Consider the following 18,258-nt stretch of genomic DNA (forward strand, 5'->3'; position numbering starts at 1 on the left):
TTCAGGACATCGAATCGTTTTATGCTGAGAGAGAAGCACATTATTTGGATTTATATCTCAACAATATGCTCATTAATGTTGCACCTCCATTTGTTATAATATTGTAGAATTTTAAGATATTTTGGATATGGAGCCAGGAAAGGAGAGAGCTTTCCCTCCGACTAAAGAGGGGCTAAAAAATCTCGCAGGAAAGGCCCTCGGGAGTCTGCACAGGTAAGGCGAAGTAATGAGCATTTATGCATGTCTTATATTCCCAAAATTAGTTCTGTTACGAGAAATTAAAAAGGAAAGACATCCAGATGTTAACAACTGGTTCCCAAAAAAAATCCATCGGCTTTGTCTAAATGTGTTTATTCCCACAATTCAATTGAAGCCAAGAGGGAAATCGTATTTCTTTATAAGATGAATTATGGACAGGATGCTGAAAAGCACAGTTGTGGGGCCCGAATATTTAAGGATCAGATATTTCCCTGGAGGATGATCCCCTCCACCAGCAGCTGTGGGTGTTTTTAATAATTAATGAAACAGAACGAGTCGTGACATAAGGTCGGAGGATATCTATTACGTTATGTATCCATCAGTGTGAATTCAAGATCGATGGACTTCATATCAATTGTCTTACTATATTTTTTGTAGCGTCAGAAGGACCTGAATGAAATCTAATCGAAGGAAAATTGATGACTGATTACAAAACACAGGCTTTCTGTTTCAAAATTAGAATAGGCAAGTTGGATGTAGCAGGGCCATTTAACTGTCTTTTTCCACATTTCCACATTCTTTTGTTTAGATATTTTTTATTTTAATGCTAATGTTATTTTTATATTTCCATTGGATGAGAGAATAAAATACCCCGTGATCCAATATCACGGCTAAACAATCGAAAATTCCACAAACCATCTGGAAGCACGAAGCATTTGCAAGAGAACAATATTTCAAATGACCGTTTTTGCGGGCATAAATTTAAGGCCGAACATTATTCTTAGAGCTAAAATGGCATTAAGTTGCTCAACTTGATTATAGGCTGCAACAGAGAAACGTCACGCAATGCAATGAAAGAAAAAAAAGCTGTTGGTTTCATTCAAGCTGTAGCCCAGGCCTGTTGTTTTATAGGAGAAGGCCTGCACGTAGGCTACAATCTTTCATTTCTGAATGAACCTTACATTCCTATGAGTAAATTCCAAATTCGAGCTAAAACAAAATGCTGAGACCATATTTATGAGAGCTAATTAAACAACAAAAGGGCAAAATTAACTCTAAACACAGATGATGCTGATAGTGCTGCAATGCGGTATGAAGGTCATTTTGTCTTCGTTTACCAACGAGTCTTTCCTTTACAGAAACGTGGGGGATTTAAGCATGGAACGAAAAACGCAATTTAACTTAGACAAAACGACCAAAACGACCCAGCCTTTAGGCGGCCTACACCAAATGGAAAGAGGAAAATAAAGACTTTGCCAAGGCCTGTCGTTGAAAAACCACATTGTAAAACCGAGAACCAAATGCCTCTGTAGCACAAGCCACAAATAGCCTAAAAGAGGCATAAAGACCAGCAGATTTAGGCTTTATTTTATGCTCCTTTTGTGGAAAATCAAAGAATTGATCACACATTTTTTCCCAGAACGGCCCTGACCTCCCTTTAAATGCCTTAGTCTGTTTGCATGCTGGATTTGACTCAGCCAAGAGGGATTCATAGGTTAGATTATGGATTTATCTGCAACTTAAAAGCTAATAGTATATCGCATGGTTGTGTAGGAAGCTGGAAAAGCGGCAGCAGACAGGTGAGGCGATCGAGCTGACGGAGGATGGGAGACCCCGGGAGGACCAGGAGAGGAAGACGCCGCTGTGCGACTGCACATGTTTCGGGCTCCCACGCAGATACATCATCGCTATGATGAGCGGGCTCGGCTTCTGCATCTCTTTCGGTATCCGGTGTAACTTGGGTGTGGCCATCGTCAGCATGGTCAATAACAGCACAATTCATCAAAACGGCAAGATCATCATCAAAGAGGTGCCTATAATCCCCGCCCACTCCCCACCCTGCGCTGTGTTTGATAGGTAGTGTGGGCGCCCAGCACGAGCCGATAGACTAATCAATAACTTTTCAGATCAACACATGGCCAGGGCTGTAGGCCTAGCTAAACTGAGGCTACACACTTTTTATTTGCGTTTTTATTTGAATTATATGGTAAATTCATATAGTAGACTAGGAATAGCACAAATTAATGCTTCCTGGAAATATAGCCTACATGATTTTTATTTGTATTGGTGGTTTATTGCCTAATGGTGATCGCCGCCTGGAAGCCATAGTTTACTCACCTTTTTTACATCACTGGTTAATACTCAGACCCATTTGCATTGAATCAATTTATCTGTTTTATCTTTGTAAATATTTTAACCGTAAGAACACTTAAAAAAGAAAGACATTTTGAACATACAGTGTCAACAAAATAAGCCTAATTATTCCTATGCTAATTCATATTGAAGGATACTGAAAAAGTAAATGAAACGTGCCTTGATTTTTTTTTGTGTGTGTCTGAAAGAAAGCGAAATTCAACTGGGATCCAGAGACTGTGGGGATGATTCATGGATCCTTCTTCTGGGGCTACATAGTAACTCAAATTCCAGGAGGGTATATTTCTTCACGATTAGCAGCAAACAGGTAACTTGCCTGAATAATGAATATATACAAACAAATAGATGGGTTATGAGAGAAGATATTTTCAAACATGCAGTTTCCCTTTGTTTTGTTTTATTCTATTTTAATGTAATTATTAAGTCCAATATGTGGGATAGTCAATCAAGTGGATGTAAGGCTCGTGGTTTCAGAAGGAAGCCTGACCTTACAGCAGATAAACTGGGGATTTGGCTGATACCCGGCAGGCGTGCCTCCTCATGTTAATGAGGTCCCACGGGACAACCATGTCTAATCCTTTATATTCAGAGGCATGGCAACCACACAAGCCAAAGCCCTGTGCGAAATGCGGTTGTATGCAATGATTATATGATATCAATGGCCGTACCGCATTACCAGGATTTTATTACCAGTTGATTAGTCAGCTACTACAACAGGATCTGTGCAAAGCCAGTGTGTGGTGCAAGGAACCTTTACGAAAAAGATCTGTAGTAATTCTATCATGAATTGTAGAATATTGTGGACGTAATGTAGCACATAAATACTATGCAAATATCACAGCAAAGTTATCAAGTCTCTATATGAAAATCATAGAGATATTAGTGATAGGAGATTTTAAAAAGAAATATCACGCAGTACAAGATAACCATAAACTCACTACTGAGTATCACAGACACGCTATAGGTCCCTATAGCAATATTATAGGATTGTTATAGTGATTTTCCGTGAGGGAAACTGAGCCCAAACGGCATGCAAATCTTTGCAGACCTTCTTCATGCCAAGTCAGCTGAGCCACTGACACCTTCTGGTCCAGACACCCAGTCCCACCTCTCCCTGTCCTGGAAACTCAGTCTCAGCTCATAACTGCCTGTTATGTGTGCAGCATTCAATTATAATCTGCTTGTTATATTATTTATCAATGGCATGTGTTTGTATAATATTCGCATTATACATCCTTATATCATATATTATTATTATATTAAACAGCAATTCTGCCAATTTTAAATCATCATGACTACAACCATGTTGATTTGATATTCTTATATGTTGTTGTCGTCAATTATCATAATGTTGTTGTTGTTATTGATGCTGATGATCTTCTCTTTATTATATTCTGACCTATAATCCTAATAACCTGTTTATTCAGAGTTTTTGGGGCAGCCATCTTCCTGACATCCACCCTGAACATGTTCATTCCCTCGGCTGCTCGGGTTCACTATGGCTGCGTCATCTTTGTGAGGATATTACAAGGCCTTGTGGAGGTACTGATCAATAAGATTTACACTGATTTTACATACATTATTCTGCGTCTTGGCAGGTCTTGATGTTTATACGACTCAACAATTATGCCTGATTTCCAAGTTGAGAGCTGAACTCTACCTGTATGTATGATGAAACTGACCCCTAATGAAATTGTGTAGATATTCAATATTTGTTCACAGTTTAAAAAAAAATCTGAAACTACTGATCTCCCTAGTTTACCATATTAATTTGCAATGGAAAACATAACCTATTATGAAGAAGCTCCATTCTTTATGCTGTATATAATTATCAGATTAGTCAGCAAACAGCTCAGAGCATGTATTGAAAACCCTGAAAACCAGGGCTTACATGTACTGGCTTACCTGGGAGAAACAGCTCCATGTTCACATAGAAACACATATAACAAAAGAGATAAAATCCACTTGATGCAGGCGGCTGTCCCAACTCTATGGAAAAGACAAGGTTTCAGAGAAGCGCTATTATCCGGACTGAAGGGTCATCCTCCTTTGTCATTTTGTTTAGCTGCATACTGTCGTTTCAATAGAGGCTCGTGGCCATTGAGAAAGATCCGCCTGTGTTCAGCGCCCATCGCCTTATTACTGCAAATTAAAACATTAGCATTTTCAGGGGTGTCTCCCAAAGCAAGCCCCAGCAATTTGTGTCTATCAATAGTTGATTGTGTGCCACTTAGTGTGTAATGAAGATTTAATGGGGAGCAATTCAGTTTTTTTTCTTGAAGTGGGTAGTCAGCTTGAATTTGCACTGACTCACACCTAACCCATTAGTCTCTATTAGAAAGGTCAGCTACAATGCATGTCAGTTTGTTTGTTATTAAGCACGATTTGTCTCTGACAGATGGGAGCTGGCTACACCAATCAAATGGGATATCTTTAGATGATGCAAACTGTATTGATTGAATTATAAACAGAAACATAAATGTGAATTTTATTTATGAATCTGGCAAATCACTGGCCTACCTCTAGCTGAAAGAGGTGTCAGAGTCAGTAGAATATGGTGTTTGTGTGTTGGTCAGATGATTTGATCGATGAAAGGTGTGACTGTAATGCTTGTGTCACTGTCCAGGGAGTGACCTACCCAGCCTGCCATGGAATCTGGAGTAAATGGGCTCCACCACTGGAGAGAAGTCGTCTGGCAACTATCTCCTTCTGTGGTACATAACCTACATACTAAGATACAAGTTACTGTGAAAATGCAAGATTTGCTCATTAGGGTCATATTGATTTTATTATCGTATTACTTTGTATACTGCAATACAGTGTTTATAATTACAAAACATGTTCCTAAAATGTGTGTAAGTGGTCCTGAACATGGTTTGCACTACACACTGGGACGACACTGCTCTCTGAATAAGAAACCGGGTTCAAGTTCTGCTTGGTCACTACTGATGTTCTCTCCTGTACAGGATCCTATGCTGGAGCAGTGATAGCGATGCCTCTGGCTGGGATCCTGGTCCAGTACACAGGATGGTCCTCTGTCTTCTACCTGTATGGTGCGTATCACTGTTCTAGATTAGTAACATTAGAGCTATCCCCATAAATGAATGCATTCGATTTTTAATATCACCATTCTCTCTCTCTGTATAGGATCCTTTGGAATGGTATGGTACATGTTCTGGATCTTGGTGTCGTATGAGAGTCCGGCGGAGCATCCCACCATCACTGATGAGGAGCGGCGCTACATCGAGGAGAGCATCGGAGAGAGCGCCCAGCTGATGGGTGCACTTGATGTGAGTTCTCACTGCACATTGCTTGCTTTGTCCTGCTGTACAAAGTGGATTCATCTGATTTTCTATGTGCTATGTGTTCTAATAGAAATTCAAGACCCCCTGGAGGAAATTCTTCTCCTCCATGCCCGTCTATGCAATCATCGTGGCAAACTTCTGCAGGAGCTGGACCTTCTATCTGCTCCTCATCAGCCAGCCCGCCTACTTTGAAGAGGTGTTCGGCTTTGAAATCAGCAAGGTAAACAAATCCTTCACAATGCCTGGTATCAACACTGCAAAAAACATCCATCCTAACAAGTCATTTAATCAATATTGAATGTTATAAACTGCCAATGGGGTGAAATGATTTAGCTTCCAGTACAAATCAACTTGATACTAGTGCCATGATCTCCCTTATTCTGTCTTGTCTCAAGATACTGAAGTGGAATTACGACTGAGTATAAAAGTAAATGAATTGTTAAGATTGACTTTTTGCAGCAAATTCCTTCTCAAACTACTGTGGTTTGGATCAATTTTCTCATCCAACATCAGTGAATACGTCATCACAGCAAAACATCCCAGTTATTCTTAGAATTTCATAATCTTTGCCCTCCTGGGAGAGTGTGAAGCATGAATCAAACTGGTTTGACAGCTGTAATTCAGGTGCAGGTTGAACTGTAGCCACTCTGTGATTACTGCAGGTGAGTTATTGCTCAGCTGTAAGACTGGAGTCAGAGGTTGAAATACACAGAGAGATTTGTTCTGAGACTGAAAGAATCATTTTTTGTGACAATCACTTTGTACCTGTCACAGAAGGTTGGCTTCAGACAAGTATTTGATGGCTGTGGTCTGTGGTTTCTCAGGTTGGAATGCTGTCAGCGCTCCCTCACTTGGTGATGACCATCATCGTGCCCCTAGGCGGCCAGCTGGCTGATTACCTGCGAACCCACAACATCATGTCCACCACTACGGTCCGGAAAATCATGAACTGCGGAGGTGAGAGCTTATCAATCTGTCTGTAAACATTACAGAGTAGATCAATTACTTATCAAAGCAACATTTAACTTTTGTACTCTTGTTTTTAGGGTTTGGAATGGAGGCTACTCTCCTGTTGGTGGTCGGTTACTCTCACAGTAAGGGGGTGGCTATCTCTTTCTTGGTCCTGGCGGTGGGTTTCAGCGGTTTTGCAATATCAGGTGCGTCTCCGAGATTAGGTGTTGCATGGATGAAGAATGGGTTACAATTTCAAACGAACTACAACGTTTAACTTCACAAAACTCAAAATATTTATTCTTCCTTGTTGTAGGTTTCAATGTTAATCATCTAGACATCGCTCCTCGCTATGCCAGCATCCTCATGGGAATATCCAACGGTGTGGGGACGCTGTCAGGGATGGTCTGCCCTCTAATAGTGGGCGCTATGACGAAGAACAAGGTGAATCATTTCTATTCAAATATGAATGTTTATATGATGCAGATAGGAACTTAAACAAATACTTTAGAAATGTTGCAGCCTGGCCCAACATCTCAACAAAAACCGCAATCTCTCCCCAGACCCGTGAAGAGTGGCAGTACGTCTTCCTTATTGCCTCCATGGTGCATTACGGGGGAGTGATCTTCTATGGGCTCTTTGCATCTGGGGAGAAACAGCCATGGGCCGACCCTGAGGAAACCAGTGAAGAAAAGTGTGGTTTTATTGATGAAGACGAGCTGGCCGAAGAGACGGGTGACATCACCCAGGGTTACGGTGCGATGGGCGGTCCGGCCAAAAGCTACGGGGCCACCGCACAGCTCAACGGAGGCTGGGTGCAGGACTGGGATAAGACAGAGGAGTATGTACAGGAACCGGCCGGCAAGATGTACGCTGAGGGTGGCTACTCTTAGACCTGACACAGTCATGTTTGCAGTTATGGTGAGTTGGCTCACTTAAACAGACTTTCCATCACGGATTGCACAAATAAGCATTAAATTAGATATTTAAATTCATTCTGTGTATTCAAGTAAAATGGTTACTCGTTTCAAACAGCCAGTGTAAAGAAATAGTTGAAGTTCATTGCAATGCAGAACAATCCTCATTAGATTCTAACATGTTTATCACCTAGGGCTTCACTATACAGTAGACAGTTGTAAAGAAAACTGTAGGCCTATATTGTACTTCTTAGGCACCCAAACCTCATAAATCTACTTGAACAACATGAGCCAGATATCATTGCAGTTGACCATCATAGGGTCTTTCTCTGAAATACCACTCTGATTGCACTGATACGATAAGTATTCTAAAACAAGATTCTATTCTATTTCTCAAATGTGTTTTATGTATTGTATATACCTGTATACTGTTTCTGTGAGACTATTGTGGATTTGGGTCGTTGATCTGTGTTAACATTAATATAAAAGGCCATATTTTTCATGGACAGTACCTTTTCAGGGAGATGTCTGCTTGCAAAAAAGGTCTTCTTCTCGGGCAAGGCCTACAAAACACTATAAGACAAAAACAGCGTGAGTGAAGTTGAAATGAAATGTAGAATTTTAGTGTGTATTGTTGCATGAATTTGCTCAAATCAATGTTCAGTTACAGCCTCCTCACAGTCACCGATAGTCCTCATTCCGCCTGCTGCTTTGTTCTTAGATAAGTGTCTTCTGCCATAATAAGTAATAAAGTGAACTTTCATAATCAGGTTCTGGTCGTGATGTGAGACAAATCAAAAAAGTTTTGAAGGCGAATGTTCTCAAGACATTGTTTATTGGTGTTTGGTGTGCACTGCAATAAATCCTGTGTACCAGTTGCCACCCATCACATTCTGTTTTGTAATGTAACACTGGCTTGCTGTATCTAACTGTAATTGTTTTGGAGTCATGTGATGATCAACATACGGTGTGTTTTAACAAAATTACTAGTGTCTGGAGAATCCAGCTTTAGTGCTCATGATGCAGGACATATTATTGCATTTCGACAAAGAGGAATACAGTACTGTACACGAACAACCAAGTTTTGTGATCTCTTGGTGTCTCTTGGTTGTTCTCATTGTCACCAAAAGTACTTTATTGACACTTTGATATTGTCAAGTTTGAGTGGAACGCATTAATAGATGGCTGTTCCATCCCACTTTATTTGTTATTTGAACACTTCATTTGCTGTATGAACTCTGCAAGGATGTTTAAAATATATGAATATTTAAGAATGTTTAAGATGACCAAAAGATGCTATTATGGCTTTGTGCCTAAAGTTTATGTAAACAGATAAATGTGATTTTATGGCTTCTAATATTGTGTTTAATGGAGAGGTATGTTGATGTCAAAAAAGTGTTATACAAATACTCATATCATTTTATAAAAAACAACCAAAAGTCCTGTTTTGTCATTCTTAGTCATCTTTTCATATCCTGCAAATTATTTCTTCCGCTAAGATTTTTCATGTGTTTATTTGAAGGTTATAGGTCCTGAGAGGCCGTGGGTAGACTACGTATCCAGTTAACCACCCTCTCCAATCAATGTCATGCATCTCCAATTCTCTTCACGTTTCTCATTAGTAAATCAATGGCTGAGGTCTCAGGGGCGCAGGGCAGAGTATTGGACCCTGTAGCCTGGTAATTGGTAAAGGGAGTGTGGAACAGCAATCTTAACGCTATTAGTGGAGATTACATCCATACAAACCAAGATCATTGTCTGTCTTCTGAACAGACTTTTGTCCACTGTATGACGTGTAAAACCCCCTGCCGCTGAAGTCCCATGTAGCTGTATAAAAGTGTGATAAAAGGTATTGAATCTTTCAGCATAAAACCTGAATGTGACATCACACTTTCTCAACCGTACAGCAAAAGAAAGGATCACAGGCATAATTGAAAAAGCAAAAAAAAAAAAAGCCTAACTGTGTGAATGTAATGTGTTCTCCCTCCATAGGCGACAGGTGTAATATTCTCTGTGCACAAAGCTAGCGCACCTTATTTCCCTCACTGTATCCTCCTCCGTTGTACAGGTCTGAGGTCAATAGTGCTCCATGTAGCACATTCAACTATTGACCTGACTCCGGCATAGCAAATTACCTTATGCAAATCAAATCTAAACATGTGACAAATCAATACTGTTTAACTCCAGAGTGCATTGGAGTTTTTAAAACAAATGTAGGCCATGGGGGTTTGAATTCAAATGTAATATGCTGATACTTACGAAGGTCATACTATTTCTGGATTTGGAATTAAAACCTATATGGTTCGAAAACGATGGAGTATAAGACATGAGCGGTGTACACATTCACATTTTTGTCAATTATAGCTGGTGCTCTTACTGTATGTAGAGTGACTTACAATGAGTGCAACAGTAGAATCAGCTTCAATTCCTACAGTATAAACATTACAAGCAACCAATACCAAGGAATGCAAGGGTCAAAGTCAATGCGACACGATATGATACGATGTGATGCGATGCGATGCTATGCGATATGATATGATACGACACAATAAGATACAAATATAAATATACATGTAATATATAACAATAACAAGGATATAGGAACATGAAGAAATCAGATATGAATAATATATTACTGTAAATATACATGACAAGCCAAATGTGCGTCATATTCTACATATGTATAAAAGATTAAACCTGCAGTGTTAAAAACTATACACCATGTCAATATATTCACTTTACAAATGTAGACAACATATGTTCAGAATGTGCCGATTTGGTTATAAGTATTGCTCCAGTAGCTGTCCCCTTATCAAAACTCCAAATGGAGGTATATGTACAGTGTGTGTACAGGAAAATGACAATGTGCAAAGCAGATGTGCATAATTGTCTGTTCTCAGCATCACCATGGAGGTGGCAGGAGGAGGCAGAAAAATGTGTCAGCTGACTCGACACCAGCAGCTCCTTCGTCTTAATGATCCTGAGTTGCAGATGGTTCTTCTCGGGCCATCCAACAAATCTCTCTCCATCAGACTTCTATACTTCTTCTTTCCTTCACTGTTGCCTCCCACAACTGAGGAGTCGTCAGAGAACTTCTGGAGTTAAATCTGAAGTCAGAGGTGCACAGAGTGAACAGGAAGGGTGACATTACAGCCTGCGGCGCCTGTGTGCTCCTCTGCAGCATGTCCGACACACCGCTCCGGACGTGAACAAACTGCGGCCTGTCGGTGAGGCCGTTAATAATTCAGGAAACCGTGGCGTCATCCACCTGCATCGCTCTGCAGCTTCTCCCCTGAGCAGCAGGTGCTGGATGGTGTTGAAGTGACTGGAGAAATCACAGAACATGATTCTCACCATGCCGCCCAGCGTCTCCAGGTGGGAATAAGTCCTGTGGAGAAGGAATATGATAGAATCGTCCTCACCTGCCATGGGGCCTGATGTGCAAATTGAAGAGAAAATCCATGGAGTCTGAGGGGCGGCGGGACCAGCCTCTTGAAGGTCTTCATCACTTGCAAAGCCTGTAGTCGTTTTGGGCACCAGGACATCCCTTCTCAGGCACTGGGGCAATCTAGGAGGTTTTCCACAGTGGATGCAGCCTCTTCTGACTCCAGGATAGGTTGAACAGGTGCTGGAAAACCTCTGCTAGCTGACTGGTGCACGCTCTGAGCACCGTGGGGAGGATTTGGTCAGGGCCGCTGCCTCCCCTTCTCTCTTCTCACCTGAGTGGGAGTGATGGACAGGTGGGGGTGGGGGGGTGGTGCTGGAGGGCTGGGGTTAAGGCTGAGGATGGGAGTCATGGTGGTGACAACTGGTGTGATGGACGTGATGGACAGTCTAGACTTCTTTAGTGTGGAATAATAGTGTTTGGCCTAGTCTAGTATTGTTTTGACTGATGGTTCGATCACAGGAGGCAGTTTCTTGTCTGAAACATTTCCAGCACCAGTAGCAATTGAATCTCCATTTCCTCCAAACAGAAAAAGGGAGCCATTAACACTCGCCCCTGCCTGCTTCCCGATGCACTTGTTAATTTGACAGGAAACACAATTGTGTCACCAGCCACGTGGAACATGTTTCCTCATGCCTAACCAGCTGGAATGGTCATGGCTGTTGCCCCAGTGACACGCCTGTTAGGGTATAATTGGACAAAACCTGGTGTAGACATTTCATGCAGCTCATGGGTGGGGATTCCCGCAGCATTCACCTGCCTCTGAACTGTGTGTTTTTGTAGCGTTTCAGTCTTGTGCATCTCTCCTGTCAGCGTGATGTTGGTTGTGTGTGTGTGTGTGTGTGTGTGTGCGAGTGCGTCTGGTTGTGCAATCGTGAGGGTGAGCAAAGGGGGATGAGTAGTCGTCCGTCTGTGGGGCAGGTGCGGCTTGGCTCCTGAGGGACTGTAATGGGATGAGGCCCAGCCAGAATGAGTGTTTGATGACAGGGGCTGCACTCTTCCCCTGGGACCCCGCCTGCATGCAATTATCCTCCTGATCCCTTCTCTCCTCTCTAGTAATACAGCTCAGATTGTACAGTTCACTAAAACTGGCTTCTGCCCACACTGGTATCTGAATATCCACGAACTTGCAATCTAAAATCTACATTCCTCACATGTTCAAAGATCAAGTCAATGGTTGTAATTATAGCCCAACATTTAGGAGTAGTATTGGAGTAATTACTGTTTTATGACACCCTCCAACCCTGCATTACACTACCTCAGGGCAATTGAATTTACACACACCTCCTTTTTCCTCCCTTGCTAATTGCTTTATTAATGGAGAGCTTTGCACCCCAAGTCAGTCTGTCACAGACGTAATAACATGTCGGGTATCTCTGCCCTCCAGCCATTGCCATAGATATGGTAACTACAAAGAATATTTAAAACCGTTTGCTATATTACCAAACTTATGTCAATTAGAAAGAAATCTGAAATCGCTCCTAAAATATTTTCTATTGCTTCCCTTATGCATTTTAGGATCCTTATTATAGACACACTGAAAGGATCCTCCCTTTTGTGATATGCAAATGGCGTCCACTGTAATACATCTCCATCTTGCTTAGCTCACAACAGCTTGCACAAAAAAGCACCAAGGAATCTGTGTGCTACCATTATTTCCATCTGGGTTTACAATCTCACAATCACGCTCTTGCTGAAACATTTATTGCCAAACTAGGTTATATATGCCCTTGTTCCACAGTAATGAGGCAGGGTGTCTGGTCGGGAAGTAGCGATGCCATATAAGGGTTACAATTCTCAGACCTGCGATGGGTGGATTCAGTATTGCATCTTCCACGATCAAAGGAGAAGAAGATTGCTACATCCAATTGTTTTTCTCCATCGAACTGGTTTCCTACAGTTGTATGTGAGGTAATCTATCATAGGTCTTCCACTTCCCCTCCCCCATATCACACAGCGTTGACAGCTTCATATCCCCCTCTCAACAACATGCTCATAGTATCACACACAAAGGATGAGAGCCTGATAAGATTTCGTACGATAGTGAGCACACTGCAAAGCGCTGTGAGCACTGAATCATCTGAATAAATGATGCTACAATTTGCAGATAATCAGCAAAAACGTTCTACAGATTGTATTGCATATTTATCATATCATCATATTTATGTCTAAACATACTATTTCATTCACACTAAAGAGAAATGGATAGCAGAGCATAGCCATGAAATAGCAGAGAAAATATGTTCTCACATACTATAAATCTTTCTTTTGTTCTTATTTTTTTTTAACTGACATCTAGTCCTTGGGTATTTTTTCTCCAAAACAACCCTCCCTCTTCTTCTTCATGTCCTAAAATAGTGTTTCTGCAACTACAGCACTCACTGGAGTGTCTGACAGTGCAGTTTTAGTCTGGGATATCCTGAAGAAGACAATGTGAATTTCTTCCCTCACTTTCTTCACACTGCACCAACATTTTCCTCTGCGCTTTTCCTAATAGCTTCACTCTGACAAACAAAATCTAAATATCGCTCGTTATTCCTCTGACTCAAATGCACGCATAATGATCCTGGCCACTGATGATGAGGAGCCTCTGCGTCCCACTGACTAGAGAGCGGGACACAGGTGTGTGGAGGGGCCCTCCTGCCTCTGTGATCTGTCACCGAGGCCAGACAGGGTCCAGGCTGGAGCGGCTTAGGCACGTGCCGAGGGAGGGCTCTACCCCCTCGCCCCCACCCCACCCCACCCCACCCCGCCCCTCTGAGGACTCCCTATTCACACCACCAGATGGGGGCTGGATCTGAGTTTTAATGAATAATACCCTTCACCACGCTTTAGAAGCCTCTGAATAGCAGCCCCCCCCCCTCAGCATGTCTCATCGCAATTTGTTTCCCCACGCTGACAGACAACAATATTACATTTAATAAAAGGAAGCAAGAGACAACATGTAAGAGGGGGGGAAATGTTTTGAAATTGTACGTCTACACTCAGCCATTCAAATATGCCATTGCCTTGAAGAGAGATAGATCCTGGCCTCTGCTGGAACATGTAAAAATGTAGGAAAGCGGCCATTCTCAGAAATAAAACTTCACTGCCTTGGAATTATTTTTGAGAACGGCCCTCTGGTTTCCATCTTTTTTGACACCAGTAACTTAATTTCTTATGGACAGTGCAGCGCTCTTTGTATCTTCTCTTCTATAATGCCTTACTTAGAGGAAACGTTTTATAAAAGAAAACAGTGATGTTAAATAGATATAAATGTTGGATTTTATGTCCAAGAGAACTAACATATTTTCAGAGCTTCATATTTCTAGTAAATTGGTTTGATAGGCACATTTCCATGCAGGCATCAACCATTTAAACTGGGTTAGTGGTAGATATCAAAGGACTGGGCCGGCCTCCTGTCGTTTAAAGTGCTACAATAGACAAACCCTGTAATTTTATCATGCAGGTTAAGAGCAGTGGGCAATTTGTTCAGATTTATCAGGCGAGATGATGGGTGGGTAAATAGTTGCTCTCTTTCAGAGGGGTGAATTTAATAATTTGTGGTAACAAATGGGATCCCACCTCCTTCCTCACACCTGCAAATCACTCACTGTGGAAGTGTGATAGTGAATTGTGTTCATTGGAAAATAAAACAAATCCCTGCCATAGGAAATAAGGCATAATTAGATTGCCTATGTTTTCCTTTTTTGTATCAATTGTCACACCAGTAGGTATTTATGCTATATAACCAATGACTCACTATGGATGGATTGATTTTGGCACAGAAACAAATTTGTGGTGACAGTGGAGTCAGACAGCAGCACAGTCAAATCATCACCATGGCTGCTTACCTGTTCTGCCACTTCTGTGAAAGACTGTGAAAAAAGGGGTGAGAACAAAAAAAATCTATCAGTGTCAGTCCCAAAACTTCAGCGCTAATGAGTTTAATTTAGTTTCAGAGAAGTATGCTGGCATCCTCATCATCCCAAATGTCTCTATGTTTGTCTTAAAATAAATTTGCATTTAATCATTTTTACATCTTTCTCACATTCTTGAACACCTGAGTGACAAAAATCTGATTTACATTAACAACATATTAATCCACATTAAATGAATTAACATACATTTATAATTTAGGAGCAGGTGAGACCCATTTGAGCATTGTGTTTTCCTGCAGGCCAATTCATATGTTCCTCGTTGGTTGGAAATAAATTGGTTGTGTACATGCTGCCCCTGACTCAGTGACCCTTGTCTGGTTCTATGTGGATTGCTTTCATAGTGTGTTAAACGAGCCGTGGCCATGTTGGCGTTCCCCCCCCCGCATGGTGGCTGGTGCTGTAATCCGCTGTCTGGCAGTGTCATGTCACACACCAGCCATTGTGCTGCGTCTGATTGAAGATGCCTGATCTGACTAATTGATCCCTGAGCCGCACAGGCGCTCTGACACGTGGGTGAGGTTTCAGATGCGTGAATTGGCAGTCAAGTCACATGACTGGCATACAGCCAATCACATTTTTAGACTCAGACCCAGTGCAGCTTTGTGGTGATGAGGCAATGCTGACAGATGGTGTGTGAGAAACAGAAGAATGATTTTAGGTGTGTACAGTCCAAAAAAAGGGTGAATTGGATCACACAATGCTTTCACTTCCTTTGCCTTTTGCCATTTATTTATTGCCTCTGAAAGAAGTATGACTCTATAATAAAGATAATTTAATAGCAAATAATGCTTAAAGAGTTTGCTGAAGTATTTTATTACCAAAACCATCTCAAGCACCACTTTAGCCTCCACAGGCCTTCCTACCTAATGTTGTTATGATTTTCATTCATGATTCATCATTTTGCATAAGGAGCCCATAAATCAACAAATACCGAGTGATCATCTTATCTTTGTTTGTCATCTTTGTTATAGCCCCTAGATGCTGATTTGGTAGTAAGGTGGAGTTTATGATGCTGCGTGAGGCCTTGTATCTCCAGGGACGAATTTATAAAGTGTAAACTGTTCACTGCCTGGCAATTACTTTCAATTTAATTCAGTCCAGTCACATGCTGCCACTGATTAGGAGGCAGCACTTGATGCTACCATCTGTCCATCCCCCATAAGCTGAGCAATTTAACAGATGTCCTAATACACGTATTAAGAAAAAGAAATAAATTCCAATATCAGAAGGTGCATGGCTAAGTCTTTACACGTATTTTTAATGTGTGAAGAAATGACAAAAATGTGTGAAAAATATGACAAAAATCCCAAATATATGTGATCTCATCAATTACATTTTTTATTATTTTTTCCATCCACTATCTTTGGCCAGTATGTTACATTTCATTTTCTACAAATCTATTTTACAATTATAACCTATATACAATTATATTTCACAAGTATACAAAGTACATGGCATGAAGAGTAAACAATCTGGATGGAGAAGAAACCTGTGTGAACCAAAATGTGTAGTTTGCATTGAAAAACCTTTATGTTGTCTAACACTGCTGTACCATAAATAAATATGGAAAAAACAACATTCTGATATATTTTGGCTATCTTATCCGGCTCTGAAGTAATCTCAAGTTTGACAGTCACTTCTTCATCTCTAACAGGAGGTCTCCCCACACACTCAGACCTCTGACGTCAAAGTCTCCATCAGAAACCTTCAAAACACTGATCTCTTCTTCTGTGTCCTCTCTCAGCGAGGGGCAGGCCTCCAACAAGCCCCGAAAGTGCTCGGCCAGCTTCTCGAAGGACACTCCGGTGTTTCCGCGGGCTTGAACCCATTCACCCTCATGTATGTCATACTCCATATCTGAAGCCCACTTTTTCAGCACATCACGGTACGCCGCCCTGAATTTCACGTTCTCCTTGGCGAGCTCCAGCAAAAGTCCCGCGGGCGATGCAGAGCACAACTTCTGCAGCAGGTCGTCCTTTTGCTGCAGCCAGTTCAAGAGAAAATCCTGTGAAGCGTTTCCCGCAGCTGTGTTTTCCCTTGTCAGTAGAGCTGCGGCGACGAGCAAACAGAAACACCCGGCTGCTCCTTCACATCTCCGGAGGACAGAGTCTAGAAACTGCTCTGCTTTGCCCGCCTGGCCGCCCTGATGACGCAGCAGCGCATCCAGCCTCTCCATCAGCATCACGCCCTGCACCTCAGCATCAGGACCAACAGCTGAGACGGCTCCCACTTTTACGGCACTCAGGACTTTACACGCCGATTTACACTCAAGTAGCCGGGTGCAATGCCCGGTAACGTCGTTTTCATTAGGACTCGGGGTGTCGAAAAGTATTTTAACGATGGAGCACGGCAGCACAGGATTGTTCAACAGCCTGACGAGCAACACATGCTGACACCGTGCAAGGTCCGAGAACGAGACTTCCGCGTAGCCCGGGAAGGTCGCTCGTAAACTTTGATTTGTGAGCCGCAGCTGGTTTTCCATGATCTTCCTTATCGCGGGGTTCATGTGAAACCTCGAGAAAAGCTGTTCACAGTACCGGGCCCAGTGCAAGGCTCTCTCCACGGTTTGTTTATCCCATTGCTCCACGACACCGGTCTGCGTGGCGGCTAGCAGCTCCGCCGTGCTCGCCAAGTTTTTCAGCACCGCCTCCATGTGGCGCTCTCTCTGCGTTCAGGAGAGGTCCAACATGGCGTCCAGCTGCTGCGATATTCACTTTGGAGTAAACCAAAATATTCACCTAAAAGTCCCCCTGCCGCCCGAACTGCAGTGCGATATCAAAGTGCCTGCAGGAAGGCAAGTGGGCTGGATTTGGACCCGCGTCAAGCTAGACAAAATGAAAAAGCAGTACTTCGGTCACAAGTTTCAAAATAAAACTCCTATTCACAGACATTACTGCAGCGCTTTTGAGTAATGCGTTGTGTAAAAGTGAAAATAAAGAATATATTTAAGGAGGTGTCTTTAATGAATTAAAATATAGCCGTTGTTCAGTAAGCTAACCGTCGTTGAAGATGGTCTTCTTCGCTCTTCTCCTCGCCTGACGGCTCCATAGAACTACATGAGATGTGCGCATGCGTGGTTGTGTGCTGCGAGCCAGTCAACTTATTTCCCTTCAAAATAAAAGGCACCGAATAAAGTTCTAGAATTTCTTATCACAAAAAGTATATTATCGTGGATGTATGATGCCCACCCTCTCATTTTTCACACATTTTGATTTGCGAGACAGATTACTAAATATTTATGGGATAAAGTCATATTATATATCATTGTAAATTATGTATTATTTTTTTTATCACTACATATCACTCATGTAGCATAGACAAAGCTGTATAGTAAAAGAACATTCACAGGCAGTGCGTCTCAGTTGGAT

The 18,258-nt window shown here is 41.9% G+C and overlaps 2 protein-coding genes across 2 annotated transcripts; one reads left to right on the forward strand and one right to left on the reverse strand.

Annotated features, from left to right (window-relative positions):
- The first annotated feature begins 127 nt into the window (after positions 1-127).
- Positions 128-7,501, forward strand: LOC139644724 (vesicular glutamate transporter 2.1-like). Its single transcript, XM_071520185.1, has 12 exons — positions 128-213; positions 1,753-2,008; positions 2,541-2,659; positions 3,780-3,894; positions 4,979-5,066; positions 5,319-5,405; positions 5,500-5,642; positions 5,728-5,877; positions 6,482-6,614; positions 6,704-6,814; positions 6,925-7,052; positions 7,172-7,501. The coding sequence occupies exons 1-12, from the start codon at positions 128-130 to the stop codon at positions 7,499-7,501; spliced, it is 1,746 nt and encodes a 581-aa protein (XP_071376286.1).
- An 8,755-nt stretch (positions 7,502-16,256) lies between these two features.
- On the reverse strand, positions 16,257-17,958 carry fancf (FA complementation group F). Its single transcript, XM_071520214.1, has 2 exons — positions 17,889-17,958; positions 16,257-17,715 (listed from the first exon to the last, which is right to left on the reverse strand). Exon 2 carries the CDS (start codon positions 17,541-17,543, stop codon positions 16,524-16,526), a length of 1,020 nt encoding a protein of 339 aa, XP_071376315.1. The 5' UTR covers positions 17,544-17,715; positions 17,889-17,958; the 3' UTR covers positions 16,257-16,523.
- Positions 17,959-18,258: the final 300 nt, after the last annotated feature.

Source organism: Centroberyx affinis, unplaced genomic scaffold, assembly GCF_046629955.1.
Source record: "Centroberyx affinis isolate AG114_WGS23_722 - 3 ecotype Tasmania unplaced genomic scaffold, CSIRO-AGI_Caff_v1 ptg000779l_1, whole genome shotgun sequence".
Lineage (NCBI taxonomy): Eukaryota > Metazoa > Chordata > Actinopteri > Beryciformes > Berycidae > Centroberyx > Centroberyx affinis.

Coding starts and splice junctions, on each gene's coding strand:
- LOC139644724 (XM_071520185.1), top strand. CDS start 128: ATGGAGCCAGGAAAGGAGAGAGCTTTCCCTCCGACTAAAGAGGGGCTA. Junction 214..1,752: donor GCCCTCGGGAGTCTGCACAG/GTAAGGCGAAGT, acceptor ATGGTTGTGTAG/GAAGCTGGAAAAGCGGCAGC. Junction 2,009..2,540: donor GCAAGATCATCATCAAAGAG/GTGCCTATAATC, acceptor TGTGTCTGAAAG/AAAGCGAAATTCAACTGGGA.
- fancf (XM_071520214.1), bottom strand. CDS start 17,543: ATGGAGGCGGTGCTGAAAAACTTGGCGAGCACGGCGGAGCTGCTAGCC.